At 43.1% G+C, this 20,746-nt stretch overlaps 1 protein-coding gene across 14 annotated transcripts in view; it reads left to right on the top strand.

Annotated features, from left to right (window-relative positions):
* Positions 1–20,746, top strand: part of LOC110527298 (arf-GAP with GTPase, ANK repeat and PH domain-containing protein 1) — a 263,886-nt gene that overhangs the window by 219,397 nt on the left and 23,743 nt on the right. For all 14 annotated transcript variants that reach the window (XM_090239781.1, XM_090239785.1, XM_090239783.1 and 11 more), the window contains 2 exons: positions 7,677–7,767; positions 8,372–8,594. In XM_090239781.1, coding sequence (XP_090095907.1) covers positions 7,677–7,767; positions 8,372–8,594 — 314 coding nt within the window. The remainder of the gene's footprint in view (positions 1–7,676; positions 7,768–8,371; positions 8,595–20,746) is intronic.

The raw sequence follows: 20,746 nt of genomic DNA, 5'->3' as shown, positions 1-20,746 counted from the left end.
TTACACTACGGTTACAATACTAGACTATTACACTACGGTTACAATACTATACTATTACACAACAGTTACAATACTATACTATTACACTACGGTTACAATACTACAATATTACACTACGGTTACAATACTAGACTATTACACTACGGTTACAATACTGTACTATTACACTACGGTTACAATACTGGACTATTACACTACGGTTACAATACTATACTATTACACTACGGTTACAATACTACAATATTACACTACGGTTACAATACTATACTATTACACTACGATTACAATACTGGACTATTACACTACGGTTACAATACTACAATATTACACTACGGTTACAATACTGCAATATTACACTACGGTTACAATACAATACTATTACACTACGGTTACAATACTATACTATTACACTACGGTTACAATATTATACTATTACACTACGGTTACAATACTACAATATTACACTACGGTTACAATACAATACTATTACACTACGTTTACAATACTATACTATTACACTACGGTTACAATATTATGCTATTACACTACGGTTACAATACTACAATATTACACTACGGTTACAATACAATACTATTACACTACGGTTACAATACTACAATATTACACTACGGTTACAATACAATACTATTACACTACGGTTACAATACTATACTATTACACTACGGTTACAATACTATACTATTACACTACGGTTACAATACTATACTATTACACTACGGTTACAGTACAATACTATTACACTGCGGTTACGATACTACAATATTACATTACGGTTACAATACTACAATATTACACTACGGTTACAATACTACAATATTTCACTACAGTTACAATACTATTACACTACGGTTACAATACTGGACTATTACACTACGGTTACAATACTATTACACTACGGTTACAATACTAGACTATTACACTACGGTTACAATACTATACTATTACACTACGGTTACAATACTATACTATTACACTACGGTTACAATACTACAGTATTACACTACGGTTACAATACTACAATATTACACTACGGTTACAATACTGGACTATTACACTACGGTTACAATACTGGACTATTACACTACGGTTACAATACTGGACTATTACACTACGGTTACAATACTATTACACTACGGTTACAATACTAGACTATTACACTACGGTTACAATACTATACTATTAAACTACGGTTACAATACTATACTATTACACTACGGTTACAATACTACAATATTACACTACGGTTACACTACTGTACTATTACACTACGGTTACAATACTGTACTATTACACTACGGTTACAATATTACACTACGGTTACAATACTAGACTATTACACTACGGTTACAATACTATACTATTACACTACGGTTACAATACTACAATATTACACTACGGTTACAATACTAGACTATTACACTACGGCTACAATACTGTACTATTACACTACGTTTACAATACTATACTATTACACTACGGTTACAATATTACACTACGGTTACAATATTACACTACGGTTACAATACTATACTATTACACTACGGTTACAATACTATACTATTACACTACGGTTACAATATTACACTACGGTTACAATACTATACTATTACACTACGGTTACAATACTATACTGTTACACTACGGTTACAATACTATACTATTACACTACGGTTACAATACTATACTATTACACTACGGTTACAATACTATACTATTACACTACGGTTACAATATTACACTACGGTTACAATACTATACTATTACACTACGGTTACAATACTATACTGTTACACTACGGTTACAATACTATACTTTTACACTACGGTTACAATATTACACTACGGTTACAATATTACACTACGGTTACAATACTAGACTATTACACTACGGTTACAATACTATACTATTACACTACGGTTACAATACTATACTATTACACTACGGTTACAATATTACACTACGGTTACAATATTACACTACGGTTACAATACTAGACTATTACACTACGGTTACAATACTATACTATTACACTACGGTTACAATACTATACTATTACACTACGGTTACAATATTACACTACGGTTACAATACTATACTATTACACTACGGTTACAATACTATACTGTTACACTACGGTTACAATACTATACTATTACACTACGGTTACAATATTACACTACGTTTACAATATTACACTACGGTTACAATACTAGACTATTACACTACGGTTACAATACTATACTATTACACTACGGTTACAATATTACAATACGGTTACAATACTATACTATTACACTACGGTTACAATACTATACTGTTACACTACGGTTACAATACTAGACTATTACACTACGGTTACAATACTATACTATTACACTACGGTTACAATATTACACTATGGTTACAATACTATACTATTACACTACGGTTACAATACTATACTGTTACACTACGGTTACAATAGTATACTATTACACTACGGTTACAATATTACACTACGGTTACAATACTATACTATTACACTACGGTTACAATACTATACTTTTACACTACGGTTACAATACTATACTATTACACTACGGTTACAATATTACACTACGGTTACAATACTATACTATTACACTACAGTTACAATACTATACTATTACACTACGGTTACAATACTATACTATTACACTACGGCTACAGTACTGTACTATTTCACTACGGTTACAATACTATTACACTACGGTTACAATACTATACTATTACACTACGGTTACAATACTATTACACTACGGTTACAATACTATACTATTACACTACGGTTACAATACTGTACTATTACACTACGGTTACAATATTACACTACGGTTACAATACTGTACTATTACACTACGGTTACAATACTAGACTATTACACTACGGTTACAATACTATACTATTACACTACGGTTACAATACTATACTGTTACACTATGGTTACACTACTATACTATTACACTACGGTTACAATACTAGACTATTACACTACGGTTACAATACTAGACTATTACACTACGGTTACAATACTATACTATTACACTACGGTTACAATACTATACTGTTACACTATGGTTACACTACTATACTATTACACTACGGTTACAATACTATACTGTTACACTATTGTTACACTACTATACTATTACACTACGGTTACAATACTGGACTATTACACTACGGTTACAATACTATACTGTTACACTACGGTTACAATACTATACTTTTACACTACGGTTACAATATTACACTACGGTTACAATATTACACTACGGTTACAATATTACACTACGGTTACAATACTATACTATTACACTACGGTTACAATACTATACTATTACACTACGGTTACAATATTACACTACGGTTACAATACTAGACTATTACACTACGGTTACAATACTATACTATTACACTACGGTTACAATACTATACTATTACACTACGGTTACAATATTACACTACGGTTACAATACTATACTATTACACTACGGTTACAATACTATACTGTTACACTACGGTTACAATACTATACTATTACACTACGGTTACAATATTACACTACGTTTACAATATTACACTACGGTTACAATACTAGACTATTACACTACGGTTACAATACTATACTATTACACTACGGTTACAATATTACAATACGGTTACAATACTATACTATTACACTACGGTTACAATACTATACTGTTACACTACGGTTACAATACTAGACTATTACACTACGGTTACAATACTATACTATTACACTACGGTTACAATATTACACTATGGTTACAATACTATACTATTACACTACGGTTACAATACTATACTGTTACACTACGGTTACAATAGTATACTATTACACTACGGTTACAATATTACACTACGGTTACAATACTATACTATTACACTACGGTTACAATACTATACTTTTACACTACGGTTACAATACTATACTATTACACTACGGTTACAATATTACACTACGGTTACAATACTATACTATTACACTACAGTTACAATACTATACTATTACACTACGGTTACAATACTATACTATTACACTACGGCTACAGTACTGTACTATTTCACTACGGTTACAATACTATTACACTACGGTTACAATACTATACTATTACACTATGGTTACAATACTATTACACTACGGTTACAATACTATACTATTACACTACGGTTACAATACTGTACTATTACACTACGGTTACAATATTACACTACGGTTACAATACTGTACTATTACACTACGGTTACAATACTAGACTATTACACTACGGTTACAATACTATACTATTACACTACGGTTACAATACTATACTGTTACACTATGGTTACACTACTATACTATTACACTACGGTTACAATACTAGACTATTACACTACGGTTACAATACTATACTATTACACTACGGTTACAATACTATACTATTACACTACGGTTACAATACTATACTATTACACTACGGTTACAATACTATACTGTTACACTATGGTTACACTACTATACTATTACACTACGGTTACAATACTATACTGTTACACTATTGTTACACTACTATACTATTACACTACGGTTACAATACTGGACTATTACACTACGGTTACAATACTATACTATTACACTACGGTTACAATACTATACTATTACACTACAGCTACAATACTGGACTATTACACTACGGTTACAATACTAGACTATTACACTACGGCTACAATACTACAATATTACACTACGGCTACAATACTACAATATTACACTACGGTTACAATACTACAATATTACACTACGGTTACAATACTACAATATTACACTATGGTTACAATACTATACTATTACACTACGGTTACAATATTATACTATTACACTACGGTTACAATACTAGACTATTACACTACGGTTACAATACTATACTATTACACTACGGTTACAATACTATACTATTACACTACGGTTACAATACTATACTATTACACTACGGTTACAATACTATACTATTACACTACGGTTACAATACTATACTATTACACTACGGTTACAATACTAAAATATTACAATGCTGTTATAGTACTATTACAGTACTGTTACACTATTACAATACTGGTACAGTGCTATTACAATGCTGTTACAGTCCTGTGACAGTACTATTAAAGTACTGTTACACTACTACTGTATACCACCCTATTACAATACTGTTACACTACTATTACAATGCTGTTACAGTATATACCACACTATTACAATACTATACCACAATGTTACAATACTATACCGCACTAGTACAATACTATACCAGACTGTTACAATACTATACCGCACTAGTACAGTACTATTACAATACTGTTAGATTACTGATACACTACTATACCACTATACCGCACTGTTACACGGCTATACCACTATACCACACTGTTACACTACTATACCACACTGTTACACTACTATACCACTATACCACACTGTTACACTGCTATACCACACTACTATACCACTATACCACACTGTTACACGGCTATACCACACTGTTACACTGCTATACCACACTGTTACACTGCTATACCACTATACCACACTGTACACTACTATACCACACGTTACACTACTATAACACCCTGTAACACTACTATACCACACCGTTACACTACTATACCACACGTTACACTACTATACCACTATACCACGCTGTTACACTACTATACCACACAGTTACACTACTATACCACACTGTTACACTACTATACCACACTGTTACACTGCTATACCACACTGTTACACTGCTATACCACACTGTTACACTACCATACCACACTGTTACACTACTATACCACACTGTTACACTGCTATACCACACTGTTACACTGCTATACCACACTGTTACACTACTATACCACCCTGTTACACTACTATACCACCCTGTTACACTACTATACCACCCTGTTACACTACTATACCACCCTGTTACACTACTATGCCACACTGTTACACTACCATACCACACTGTTACACTACTATACCACACCGTTACACTACTATACCACACTGTTACACTACTGTACCACACTGTTACACTACCGTACCACACTGTTACACTACCATACCACACTGTTACACTACTATGCCACACTGTTACACTACTATACCACACTGTTACACTACTATACCACACTGTTACACTGCTATACCACACTGTTACACTGCTATACCACACTGTTACACTACTATACCACACTGTTACACTACTATACCACACTGTTACACTACTATACCACACTGTTACACTACTATACCACACTGTTACACTACTATACCACACTGTTACACTACTATACCACACTGTTACACTACTATACCACACTGTTACACTACTATACCACTATACCACACTGTTACACTACTATACCACACTGTTACACTACTATACCACACTGTTACACTACTATACCACACTGTTACACTACTATACCACCCTGTTACACTACTATGACCTATTCACACACACACTCTCCTATAGACCTATTCACACACACTCTCCTATAGAGCTATTCACACACACACACTCTCCTATAGACCTATTCACACACACACTCTCCTATAGACCTATTCACACACACACACACACACACACACACACTCTCCTATAGGCCTATTCACACACACACTCTCCTATAGGCCTATTCACACACACACACACACTCCACCATAGGCCTATTCACATACACACACTCTCCTATAGGCCTATTCACACACACACACACACTCTCCTATAGACCTGTTCACACACACACTCTCCTATAGGCCTATTCACACACACACACTCTCCTATTGGCCTATTCACACACACACTCTCCTATAGACCTATTCACACACACACACACTCTCCTATAGACCTATTCACACACACACACACTCTCCTATAGACCTATTCTCACACACACACTCTCCTATGGGCCTATTCACACATGCACACATACACACACTCTCCTATTGGCCTATTCACACACACTCTCTCCAAAAGGCCCATTCGCACACACACATACACACACTCTCCTATAGGCCTATTCACACACACACACTCTCCTATAGGCCTATTCTCACACACACACACACACACACACTCCTATAGACCTATTCTCACACACACACACACACACACACACACACACTCCTATAGACCTATTCTCACACACACACACACACACACACACACTCTCCTATAGGCCTATTCACACACACACACACTTGCTCAACCCCCAAACACGTTCAAATAATTACAAATGGCAATTACTGTAAGTGTAATATAGGCGTAGCGGTGCCATTTCCCTCCCACAGCGTAGTGGACCAGGCCAGCCTCATCTGAGCCAGCCAGCCCTCTGCTCTGTTGACGCCCCAGGCCTCGGAGGAACATTTGCACTGTAGAATACCTTCTGTTGTCTCCACTTCTGTTTGTTGTGTTATTTGTTCTCTCTCTCACACACACACACACACACATTCTCTTGCTTATGTTTGGTGGAAACCAATCTAAATGAGTTGTGTGATGAACCTGGTGTGTGTGTCTAGGTTAGTGACTGTGTCTGCTGTTATAGCCATCCATAACAATGGCGGTTGGATTGTTTTCCTACAGTCACGTCTGACCAGCCAGTCTGAGGCCATGGCCTTACAGAATGTGAGGAGCCTAAGAGGGAACTCTCGCTGTGTGGACTGTGAGGCCCAGAGTGAGTTACAACTATCTATTTTACCTCTGATAGCTAACAACAGTGTACCTCCCGTCTGATCCTTCAGTAATACCTGTTCTGCCTGATCCTTCAGTAATACCTGTTCTGTCTCCTTCACCTCCCGTCTGATCCTTCAGTAATACCTGTTCTGTCTCCTTCACCTCCCGTCTGATCCTTCAGTAATACCTGTTCTATCTCCTTCACCTCCCGTCTGATCCTTCAGTAATACCTTTTCTGTCTCCTTCACCTCCCGTCTGATCCTTCAGTAATACCTGTTCTGTCTCCTTCACCTCCCGTCTGATCCTTCAGTAATACCTGTTCTGTCTCCTTCACCTCCCGTCTGATCCTTCAGTAATACCTGTTCTGTCTCCTTCACCTCCCGTCTGATCCTTCAGTAATACCTGTTCTGTCTCCTTCACCTCCCGTCTGATCCTTCAGTAATATGGTATTGATTGATTGATTGATTTTATTATCCAGTTAAAATAAACAATAATACGTTTTATGATTGTATCCATTTTTCTATGACCTTTTGAATCATTTTGCAAATATGTCTTATGGATTCAAATGAAGTATCTAAAATGTGTGTCTTTTCTCTGTTTCCCAGACCCCGACTGGGCCAGTCTCAACCTGGGAGCATTGATCTGTATCGAGTGTTCAGGGATCCACAGGAACCTGGGGACCCACCTATCTCGTGTTCGGTCCCTGGACCTGGATGAGTGGCCCCTGGAGCTCCTCAAGGTCATGACCTCTATAGGCAACGAGCTGGCCAATGACGTGTGGGAGGGCAACGCACAGGGACGCCTCAAACCAGCACCCGACGCCACCAGGTAGGGGGAGCACTCCAGTCTCTTTGTCTCTGTCTGTTTCCTCTCCTCTCTGCTCACTCGCTCTCTGCTCTTTCTCTCTGCTCTTTCTCTCTGCTCTCTCTCTCTGCTCTCTCTCTCTGCTCGCTCTCTGCTCTCTCTCTCTCTGCTCTCTCTCTCTCTGCTCGCTCTCTCTCTGCTCACTCTCTCTGCTCGCTCTCCCTCTCTCTGCTCGCTCTCTCTCTCTCTGCTCGCTCGCTCTCTCTCTCTCTGCTCGCTCTCTCTCTCTCTCTCTGCTCGCTCTCTCTCTCTCTGCTCGCTCTCTCTCTGCTCGCTCTCTCTCTCTCTGCTCGCTCTCTCTCTCTCTGCTCGCTCGCTCTCTCTCTACTCGCTCTCTCTCTCTGCTCGCTCGCTCTCTCTCTACTCGCTCTCTCTCTCTCTGCTCACTCTCTCTCTACTCTCGCTCTCTCTCTCTGCTCACTCTAGTAGGGATGGGAACTGGGGACAGTAGTAGTGATGAAACTAGGGACAGTAGTAGTGATGGAAACTGGGGACAGTAGTAGGGATGGAAACTGGGATCAGTAGTAGGGATGGAAACTGGGGACAGTAGTAGGGATGGAAACTGGGGACAGTAGTAGGGATGGAAACTGGGGACAGTAGAAGTGATGGAAACTGGGGACAGTAGTAGTGATGGAAACTGGGATCAGTAGTAGGGATGGAAACTGGGATCAGTAGTAGGGATGGAAACTGGGGACAGTAGTAGGGATGGAAACTGGGGACAGTAGAAGTGATGGAAACTGGGGACAGTAGTAGTGATGGAAACTGGGGACAGCAGTAGTGACAGTGACAGGGACATTGTAATGATATTGGCAGCAGAGGTGGACAGTAGGTAAGAGTTATCCATTAGAGAGAGGGGGAAGTGAGTACGGAGTAATCAGTGACGTTTAACATGGTAACAGTGTTAATATCTGTGGCTTGTACTCTCACTGGCCCCAGCCCCTCTGCACTAACGTCTGCTGGGCGGTGTAATTATCAGCACACACACACACACACACACACACACACACAATTATTGTCAGCCAAGCCCATGCTCCACCACCAGCCATCATAACAAATTAGAGCTGACTGCTGGCTGCATAAATATCGACTTCCCATTTTCCTCCTGTTCTCATTACTCTCCACAAGCACCTTTTAATTACTGGCCCCTACACCAAACATCTCTGGCTATGGATCCACCAGTTTCCCTTTTACACACACCAAGCATGCACACACACACACAGATGCATGCACGCACCTCACACACACAGATGCATGCACCACACACACACACAGATGCATGCACCACACACACACACAGATGCATGCACGCACCACACACACACACACACAGATGCATGCACGCACCACACACACACAGATGCACGCAACGCACCACACACACACACACGCTCATCTCCCCCTCTCTCCCCTTCCGTCAGTCGGCTAATGCATTTATTGTTATTCATGTACCTATTTATTTGTGTATTTGGGAGGCATGTATCCCCGTCGGGTGGAGCGACCAGGGGAACAGATTACAGAAGGGGTCAATATTATCTCAATTAACCCAGGACGCTCGGCTCGGCTTGGCAGAGCTCGCCAGACATTTGTCTCCCGTCGTCGCTGCCTATCGATAGGATAGTACTTCCTCGGCCATTCCTTAAGTGGCTGTTCAGTGTTCACTACGTCCCTCTACTGTACACTACTGCAGCTCACATGCAGCATGGTGCTCCTGCAGTCTCATGCTGAGTGTCCCATGGTCTGTGACGTGATGTGTACAGACCTGTCTCTGGGATGTTTATGAGATAAGTCACATTGCATGACCTGAGTCGATCATGTACTTGATATGTGTGTACTAATACTTGATGTATGCTGAATTAAACTGGTTATCCCTCAGATCTTCACTACGTGAACCACGACACAAAGACAGACATCTGAGTGTCTTGGAATAAAGTATCTACTGTTGGATTGTATGCATTTCATTTAGCTAGGTATAGAAGGCCAGTAGCTACTAGCTAGGTATAGAAGGTCAGTAGCTACTAGCTAGGTATAGAAGGCCAGTAGCTACTAGCTAGGTATAGTAGGCCAGTAGCTACTAGCTAGGTATAGAAGGCCAGTAGCTACTAGCTAGGTAAAGACAGACATCTGAGTGTATTGGAATAAAGTATCTACTGTTGGATTGTATGCATTTCATTTAGCTAGGTATAGAAGGCCAGTAGCTACTAGCTCGGTATAGTAGGCCAGTAGCTACTAGCTAGGTATAGAAGGCCAGTAGCTACTAGCTAGGTATAGAAGGCCAGTAGCTACTAGCTAGGTATAGAAGGTCAGTAGCTACTAGCTAGGTATAGAAGGTCAGTAGCTACTAGCTAGGTATAGAAGGTCAGTAGCTACTAGCTAGGTATAGAAGGTCAGTAGCTACTAGCTAGGTATAGAAGGTCAGTAGCTACTAGCTAGGTATAGAAGGCCAGTAGCTACTAGCTAGGTATAGTAGGCCAGTAGCTACTAGCTAGGTATAGAAGGCCAGTAGCTACTAGCTAGGTATAGAAGGTCAGTAGCTACTAGCTAGGTATAGAAGGTCAGTAGCTACTAGCTAGGTATAGAAGGCCAGTAGCTACTAGCTAGGTATAGAAGGTCAGTAGCTACTAGCTAGGTATAGAAGGTCAGTAGCTACTAGCTAGGTATAGAAGGCCAGTAGCTACTAGCTAGGTATAGAAGGCCAGTAGCTACTAGCTAGGTATAGAAGGTCAGTAGCTACTAGCTAGGTATAGAAGGCCAGTAGCTACTAGCTAGGTATAGAAGGTCAGTAGCTACTAGCTAGGTATAGAAGGTCAGTAGAACTGTGTCCAGGCTTTGGCTGGTGGCTGAATCTGAATCCATCTGGATGGATGAAACAAGTCTCTCCCTGGCCCCGTGGTCTCCCCTGGCCCCGTGGTCTCTCCCTGGCCCTGTGGTCTCTCCGTGGTCTCTCCCGGGCCCCGTGGTCTCTCCCTGGCCCCGTGGTCTCTCCCTGGCCCCGTGGTCTCTCCCTGGCCTCGTGGTCTCTCCCTGGCCTCGTGGTCTCTCCCTGGCCCCGTGGTCTCTCCCTGGCCCAGTGGTCTCTCCCTGGCCCCGTGGTCTCTCCCTCTCCCTGGCCCCGTGGTCTCTCCCTGGCCCAGTGGTCTCTCCCTGGCCCCGTGGTCTCTCCCTGGCCTCGTGGTCTCTCCCTGGCCTCGTGGTCTCTCCCTGGCCCCGTGGTCTCTCCCTGGCCCAGTGGTCTCTCCCTGGCCCCGTGGTCTCTCCCTCTCCCTGGCCCCGTGGTCTCTCCCTGGCCCCGTGGTCTCTCCCTGGCCCCGTGGTCTCTCCACTGAGTAATAGATGCAGAAATGTAATTTAGCAAGTGACTGATTTAATGATCCAGGGGGTAATTAATGGACTGATTATCTTAATGTTAAATATGGCCAGCAGCAATTACACTGACCTCCCGCCTGTCATGGTCTGGTACCTCTCCCTTTCTCTCGCCTTCCAATTAGGTCCTGTTCTGTTTGGGGGAAGCAAGGGAGGGAGAGATGTGGGCATTAGTGTTAGGTCCTGTTTGAGGGATGGAGGAGGCATGGAGGGAGGAATGGAGAGGGAGAGAGAAAGGGAGAGGGAGAGAGAAAGGGAGAGGGAGAGAGAAAGGGAGAGGGAGAGAGAAAGGGAGAGGGAGAGAGAGAGGGAGAGAGAAAGGGAGAGGGAGAGAGAAAGGGAGGGAGGAATGGAGAGAGAGGGAGAGAAAGGGATGGAGAGAGAGGGATGGAGAGAGAGAGAAAGAGAGGGAGGGTTGTAGGGACAGCGAGAGGGGGAGGAATGGAGAGAAAGAGAGGGAGGGTTGGAGGGAGAGAGAAAGATGATTACAAAAAGATAATTACTTGACACATTGGAAAGAATTAACAAAAAAACTGAGCAAACTAGAATGCTATTTGGCCCTAAACAGAGAGTACACAGTGGCAGAATACCTGACCACTGTGACTGACCCAAAATTAAGGAAAGCTTTGACTATGTACAGACTCAGTGAGCATAGCCTTGCTATTGAGAAAGGCCGCCGTAGGCAGACATGGCTCTCAAGAGAAGACAGGCTATGTGCTCACTGCCCACAAAATGAGGTGGAAACTGAGCTGCACTTCCTAACCTATTGCCCAATGTATGACCATATTAGAGAGACATATTTCCCTCAGATTACACAGATCCACAAAGAATTCGAAAACAAATCCAATTTTGATAAACTCCCATATCTACTGGGTGAAATTCCACAGTGTGCCATCACAGCAGCAAGATTTGTGACCTGTTGCCACGAGAAAAGGGCAACCAGTGAAGAACAAACACCATTGTAAATACAACCCATATTTATGCTTATTTATTTTATTATTTTATTTTACATTTGTACATTGTTAAAACACTGTATATATATAATAGGACATTTGGATTGTCTTTATTGTTTTAAACTTCTGTATGTGTAATGTTTACTGTTCATTTTTATTGTTTATTTCACTTTATATATTCACTTTATATATTATCTACCTCACTTGCTTTGGCAATGTTAACAAATGTTTCCCATGCCAATAAAGCTCCTTGAATTGAATTGAATTGAATTGAATTGAATTGAATTGAAAGAGATGGCGGTTTGGAGGGAGAAGCAGTGCATTGGCATGGGAGTATTAAACACATTTTTCCTCCTCTTCTCTCTGCTCTGTCCCGTTTGGAGCGGAGGGAGGAACCATCTTTGGAGAGATCACACGTAGCTTAGCGCCGCTCGCTGTAGCCTCCATACAGATCTGATAATAGATGTGACATGATAGGCCTCCCCTGCTGTCCTGCTCTCTCTTCAGACCAATGAGCTTTCCTCAGCCCTCCTCTGTCTCCAAGCTTCTCTCTCTCTCTTTCTCTCTCTCTCTCTCTTCAGACCAATGAGCTTTACTCAGCCCTCCTCTCTCTCCAAGCTTCTCTCTCTCTCTTTCTCTCTCTCTCTCTCTTCAGACCAATGAGCTTTACTCAGCCCTCCTCCCTCGCCAAGCTTCTCTCTCTCTCTTTCTCTCTCTCTTCAGACCAATGAGCTTTACTCAGCCCTCCTCCCTCGCCAAGCTTCTCTCTCCTCTCTCTCTCTCTCCTCTCTCTCTCTCTCCTCTCTCTCTCTCTCTCTCCTCTCTCTCTCTCGCTCTCTCTCTCTCTCTCTCTTCAGACCAATGAGCTTTACTCAGCCCTCCTCTCTCTCCAAGCTTCTCTCTCTTCAGACCAATGAGCTTTACTCAGCCCTCCTCTCTCTCCAAGCTTCTCTCTCTTCAGACCAATGAGCTTTACTCAGCCCTCCTCTCTCTCCAAGCTTCTCTCTCTTCAGACCAATGAGCTTTACTCAGCCCTCCTCTCTCTCCAAGCTTCTCTCTCTTCAGACCAATGAGCTTTACTCAGCCCTCCTCTCTCTCCAAGCTTCTCTCTCTCTCTCTCTCTCTCTCTCTCTCTCTCTCTTCAGACCAATGAGCTTTACTCAGCCCTCCTCTCTCTCCAAGCTTCTCTCTCTCTCTTCAGACCAATGAGCTTTACTCAGCCCTCCTCCCTCGCCAAGCTTCTCTCTCTCTCTCTCTCTCTCTCTCTCTCTTCAGACCAATGAGCTTTACTCAGCCCTCCTCTCTCTCCAAGCTTCTCTCTCTCTCTTCAGACCAATGAGCTTTACTCAGCCCTCCTCCCTCTCCAAGCTTCTCTCTCTGTCTGTTGGTCACTGGGGCCAGGACTCTCTGTTCATGATGTAGAGATGCTATAGTGAATGTTGTAAATAGTGAAATAAGGGAGTGTTTTGAGAAGGCTGCCAGAATAGTCAGAAGAGAAGAAAGTGATGGTGAACCCAGTGCAGTGTGTCTGACTCCAGGGTACCAGCCAGCACTGCTCTGCTGTAGCCATAGGCTGCTGTCCTCTAGAGTTCCCTTGACACAATGTGGCAAAAGGCCCCCAAAAACACCAAAATCATCAACCTTCTCTAAACGTTCACTTGAACCTCTCGCTGCCCGCAGTTAACCATTATCACCTCTAATGGCTACAGCTCCTGGTAGGCTGTGTTTGGTCTGGTCCGGTAACCCCCCCTATCTGATGGCTACAGCTCCTGGTAGGCTGTGTTTGGTCTGGTCCGGTAACCCCCCCTATCTGATGGCTACAGCTCCTGGTAGGCTGTGTTTGGTCTGGTCCGGCGACCCCCCCCTCTATCTGATGGCTACAGCTCCTGGTAGGCTGTGTTTGGTCTGGTCCGGCGACCCCACCCCCCCCCCCCCCCCCATCTGATGGCTACAGCCCCTGGTAGGCTGTGTTTGGTCTGGCCCGGTGACGCCCCCTATCTGATGGTCAGTGCTGAGGGCCGGGTCAAGGGCTGCTGAAACTGGGAACAATGACTACTACAGTAGTAACCCGTAGGCCTTGCACTGCTGTGCTGGTGTGGCACCACTAACTCATTATTATCATCAAGCAACTCTCTCATTGTGTTAATGATGTGATGGCTGCCATGGATACCACACCAGAGGCCTGGGCCGTGAGTCTGGAGGGCCGTTAGCTGCCTGTTTGACGGAGGCGTTAGCAGGCCTGAGCCAGCAGTAGTGACAGCTCCTCTCATCCAGCCTGCCGGTGACTTTGTGGGATTGTGGCGTTCCTTTGGCGGCCATGTCGCCATCACTCGACACGACCCCCGACACGCAAACACACGCTGACGTTTGGCAGCCTGTCATAGTGGCTGATTGTCTTGACCAGCGCATCAACACGCCTTTGCACGGCCCATCCTCCTGCTCGCAGTTGACCTTTGTTAGCTTCACCCTCTGACTGTTGGGGTCAATGTGTTTGTTTCAGTCTACAGTTGAACTGGAGAGGGTAACTGAAAGGATTGAAGTGTTGGATAGACTGACTGGTCACCTAGCTTTGTGAAGTGGGCGGGGAGGGGGAAGTAATTGGTGGTGGACAATAATGGGACAAGGAAAGGGGGAGGGGATGCTAGGAGGCCTCACCTTAATTAGACAGCTGAAGGATGGAGGGAACGAGAGAAAAGAGGAGAGGGAAACAGCCAGCCATCCCAGGCACGCCATCATTCCACAGACACACGGCCAGCTCCTCAGCGCCCAGCCCTACGACACACTTCACGTCAGCCTGCCTCATGACAAATGTCCAGCTAGTAATAATTCAACAGAAGGCCCAGCGTGCCTCACGGAGGGCAGAGAGAACAGAGATAAGCCTTTATGGGAATAGATTAGTCTTGTTCCCCTAAGAAAGGGCAGCGGTAACACATTTAAAATTAGACCAGACAGGGCTTTTAATCTGGACCGGGGTGCAGGTGTGGGAGGGTGAGGCCCACCCTCCAGAAAGCGGTGGGATTGGGCCCCAGGGACCAGAGGGGACAGGGGCCCACACAGGATAATTATCCCCCAGGGTAGAGGTGTGCTGGGGCTCTCCTCGGTGTCTGTGTGCGTTTGCTTGGATGTGTGTGTGCACACTTTCAAGTCTTTGTGCGTGCACTTTTGTGCGTGCTGCCTGTGAGTGCTGTCCCAGACGAAGAGCTGTAGATAGCCTGGGTCTTGGTGAGGTCTGTTTATTCTGTTAGTTAACTAGCTGGTCCTTCTCTCTTGGTGAGGTCTGTTTTAATCTGTTAGTTAACTAGCTGGTCCTTCTCTCTTGGTGAGGTCTGTTTATTCTGTTAGTTAACTAGCTGGTCCTTCTCTCTTGGTGAGGTCTGTTTAATCTGTTAGTTAACTAGCTGGTCCTTCCCTCCACCCCACAGCATCATCTTTATCCCGCTGATAGGAGCCAGCCATTCCCTGCATTTTTTTAAATCTCTCTCTCTCTCACACACACACACACACACACACACACACACACACACTTATCTGACAGGCAGGGACCACAGCGTAAACGTTGAAAATAATTGGCTTCCTACATTGTAATTCCTCTGTAAAAAGGGAGCTGCCCTTGATTAAATTAGACCCTGATAGACATTCATTTTTACATGACTGGCTGCTTACTATCTCCCCGTAATCCTGTCCCCAACTAGGTTAACAAGGCTTCCAATTTACTATTGACATTAAACTGGCTGACGAGCCAATCAGAGAGCCATTCATCCCAGGCTGATGCAGTCGTCGTGAGGAGGGATGCTAATAAGGGAAGACTAAGGGTCTATTATTTATGGCTGACTCATCAGATGATCTGGTCAACGAGATGACCTCATCTAGGGTTTCATCCCCCAATTTAATAATGAAGAAATGCATAATAATGTGTGTCTGGCTGTGAGTCTCTCTCTCCCTCTGTCTGTCTCCCTCTCTCTCCCTCTGTCTCTCTCTCTCCCTCTGTCTCTCTCTCTCCCTCTGTCTCTCTCTCTCTCTCTCTCCCTCTGTCTGTCTCTCTCTCTCTCTCTCCCTCTGTCTGTCTCTCTCTCTCCCTCTGTCTGTGTGTCTCTCTCTCTCTCCCTCTCTCTCCCTCGGTCTGTCTCTCTCTCTTTCTACCTTTCTCTCCCTCTGTCTGTGTCTTTGTCTCTCTCTCCCCCTCTGTCTCTCGCTCTCCCTCTGTCGGTCTCTCTCCCTCTGTCGGTCTCTCTCCCTCTGTCGGTCTCTCTCCCTCTGTCGGTCTCTCTCCCTCTGTCGGTCTCTCTCCCTCTGTCGGTCTCTCTCCCTCTGTCTGTCTCTCTCTGTCTGTCTCTCTCTCCCTCTGTCTCGCTCTCTCCCTCCCTCTGTCTCGCTCTCTCCCTCTCTCTCCCTCTGTGTGTGTCTCTCTCTCCCCCTGTCTGTGTCTTTGTCTCTCTCTCCCCCTCTGTCTCTCGCTCTCCCTCTGTCGGTCTCTCTCCCTCTGTCGGTCTCTCTCCCTCTGTCGGTCTCTCTCCCTCTGTCTGTCTCTCCCTCTGTCTCGCTCTCTCCCTCTCTCTCCCTCTGTGTGTGTCTCTCTCCCTCTGTGTGTCTGTCTCTCCCTCTGTGTGTGTATTACCTCTCTCATGTTCCCATTCCTGAAGCACAGATTAGTCTGTATATGGATAATAAGTGAAGTGGTAGGTAGCTAGGCCTTTCTGTAATTGCCGTATTTGTCCGCAAATTCTTTTGTCTGCGAGTTCTCCTTGTTGTCTTGGTAATGTGTTCAGACTGAATTGGTTCACTGTTAGTACAGACCTTGGCTGGTAAACATTTTAAACAGACCATAACAGATCTAGCCGGGGCTAATTGAGAAGATGTCTTATTTACTGCCAATTGAATTGAATAATCCCACTGTTTGATGGTTTGGAAATGACATGAAGTGAATTCAGTGTGAAACGTAGACAGGCTGCATCTATCTGTGTGTGTAATGTATCTATCTGTGTGTGTAATGTATCTATCTGTCTGTGTAATGTATCTATCTGTCTGTGTAATGTATCTATCTGTGTGTGTAATGTATCTATATGTGTGTGTAATGTATCTATCGTTTGTTTCATTTGATTGTCCCATAAAGCTTGCTGTAAACATGCAGTCCTATGTGCTGTCCTTAACTTAGTTGAAAAATATTAATACTTGGAAATAAAACGATCCTCTGTGATTTAAAACAGTTGAATCTGAGCCGTAATGGTGGGACTGTGTCTGGGAGGGGGATGATATGTGATTTAAAACAGTTGAATATGAGCCGTAATGAAGTGACTGTGTCTGGGAGGGTGATGATATGCGATTTAAAACAGTTGAATCTGAGTCGTAATGAAGTGACTGTGTCTGGGAGGGTGATGATATGCGATTTAAAACAGTTGAATCTGAGCCGTAATGAAGTGACTGTTTCTGGGAGGGTGATGATATGTGATTTAAAACAGTTGAATCTGAGCCGTAATGAAGTGACTGTTTCTGGGAGGGTGATGATATGTGATTTAAAACAGTTGAATCTGAGCCGTAATGAAGTGACTGTTTCTGGGAGGGTGATGATATGTGATTTAAAACAGTTGAATCTGAGCCGTAATGGTGGGACTGTGTCTGGGAGGGTGATGATATGTGATTTAAAACAGTTGAATCTGAGCCGTAATGGTGGGACTGTGTCTGGGAGGGGGATGATATGTGATTTAAAACAGTTGAATCTGAGCCGTAATGAAGGGACTGTGTCTGGGAGGGTGAGGATATGTGATTTAAAACAGTTGAATCTGAGCCGTAATGGTGGGACTGTGTCTGGGAGGGTGATGATATGTGATTTAAAACAGTTGAATCTGAGCCGTAATGAAGTGACTGTTTCTGGGAGGGTGATGATATGTGATTTAAAACAGTTGAATCTGAGCCGTAATGGCGGGACTGTGTCTGGGAGGGTGATGATATGTGATTTAAAACAGTTGAATCTGAGCCGTAATGGTGGGACTGTGTCTGGGAGGGTGATGATATGTGATTTAAAACAGTTGAATCTGAGCCGTAATGAAGTGACTGTTTCTGGGAGGGTGATGATATGTGATTTAAAACAGTTGAATCTGAGCCGTAATGAAGTGACTGTTTCTGGGAGGGTGATGATATGTGATTTAAAACAGTTGATTCTGAGGCGTAATGGTGGGACTGTGTCTGGGAGGGGGATGATATGTGATTTAAAACAGTTGAATCTGAGTCGTAATGGTGGGACTGTGTCTGGGAGGATGATGATATGTGATTTAAAACAGTTGAATCTGAGCCGTAATGGTGGGACTGTGTCTGGGAGGGTGATGATATGTGATTTAAAACAGTTGAATCTGAGCCGTAATGGTGGGACTGTGTCTGGGAGGGTGATGATATGTGATTTAAAACAGTTGAATCTGAGTCGTAATGGTGGGACTGTGTCTGGGAGGGGGATGATATGTGATTTAAAACAGTTGAATCTGAGCCGTAATGGTGGGACTGTGTCTGGGAGGGTGATGATATGTGATTTAAAACAGTTGAATCTGAGCCGTAATGAAGTGACTGTTTCTGGGAGGGTGATGATATGTGATTTAAAACAGTTGAATCTGAGCCGTAATGAAGTGACTGTTTCTGGGAGGGTGATGATATGTGATTTAAAACAGTTGATTCTGAGCCGTAATGGTGGGACTGTGTCTGGGAGGGTGATGATATGTGATTTAAAAAAGTTGAATCTGAGCCGTAATGGTGGGACTGTGTCTGGGAGGGTGATGATATGTGATTTAAAACAGTTGAATCTGAGCCGTAATGGTGGGACTGTGTCTGGGAGGGTGATGATATGTGATTTAAAACAGTTGAATCTGAGCCGTAATGAAGTGACTGTTTCTGGGAGGGTGATGATATGTGATTTAAAACAGTTGAATCTGAGCCGTAATGAAGTGACTGTTTCTGGGAGGGTGATGATATGTGATTTAAAACAGTTGAATCTGAGCCGTAATGAAGTGACTGTTTCTGGGAGGGGGATGATATGTGATTTAAAACAGTTGAATCTGAGCCGTAATGAAGGGACTGTGTCTGGGAGGGTGAGGATATGTGATTTAAAACAGTTGAATCTGAGCCGTAATGGTGGGACTGTGTCTGGGAGGGTGATGATATGTGATTTAAAACAGTTGAATCTGAGCCGTAATGAAGGGACTGTGTCTGGGAGGGTGATGATATGTGATTTAAAACAGTTGAATCTGAGCCGTAATGAAGTGACTGTTTCTGGGAGGGTGATGATATGTGATTTAAAACAGTTGAATCTGAGCCGTAATGAAGTGACTGTTTCTGGGAGGGTGATGATATGTGATTTAAAACAGTTGATTCTGAGGCGTAATGGTGGGACTGTGTCTGGGAGGGGGATGATATGTGATTTAAAACAGTTGAATCTGAGTCGTAATGGTGGGACTGTGTCTGGGAGGATGATGATATGTGATTTAAAACAGTTGAATCTGAGCCGTAATGGTGGGACTGTGTCTGGGAGGGTGATGATATGTGATTTAAAACAGTTGAATCTGAGTCGTAATGGTGGGACTGTGTCTGGGAGGGTGATGATATGTGATTTAAAACAGTTGAATCTGAGCCGTAATGGTGGGACTGTGTCTGGGAGGGGGATGATATGTGATTTAAAACAGTTGAATCTGAGCCGTAATGGTGGGACTGTGTCTGGGAGGGGGATGATATGTGATTTAAAACAGTTGAATCTGAGCCGTAATGGTGGGACTGTGTCTGGGAGGGTGATGATATGTGATTTAAAACAGTTGAATCTGAGCCGTA

This window comes from Oncorhynchus mykiss, chromosome 7 (assembly GCF_057628025.1).
Source record: "Oncorhynchus mykiss isolate SJ-2025 chromosome 7, ASM5762802v1, whole genome shotgun sequence".
In the NCBI taxonomy this organism is placed as follows: domain Eukaryota; kingdom Metazoa; phylum Chordata; class Actinopteri; order Salmoniformes; family Salmonidae; genus Oncorhynchus; species Oncorhynchus mykiss.
The sequence above is the reverse complement of the archived record's forward strand: the minus strand, read 5'-3'. Positions and strand labels throughout refer to the sequence as shown.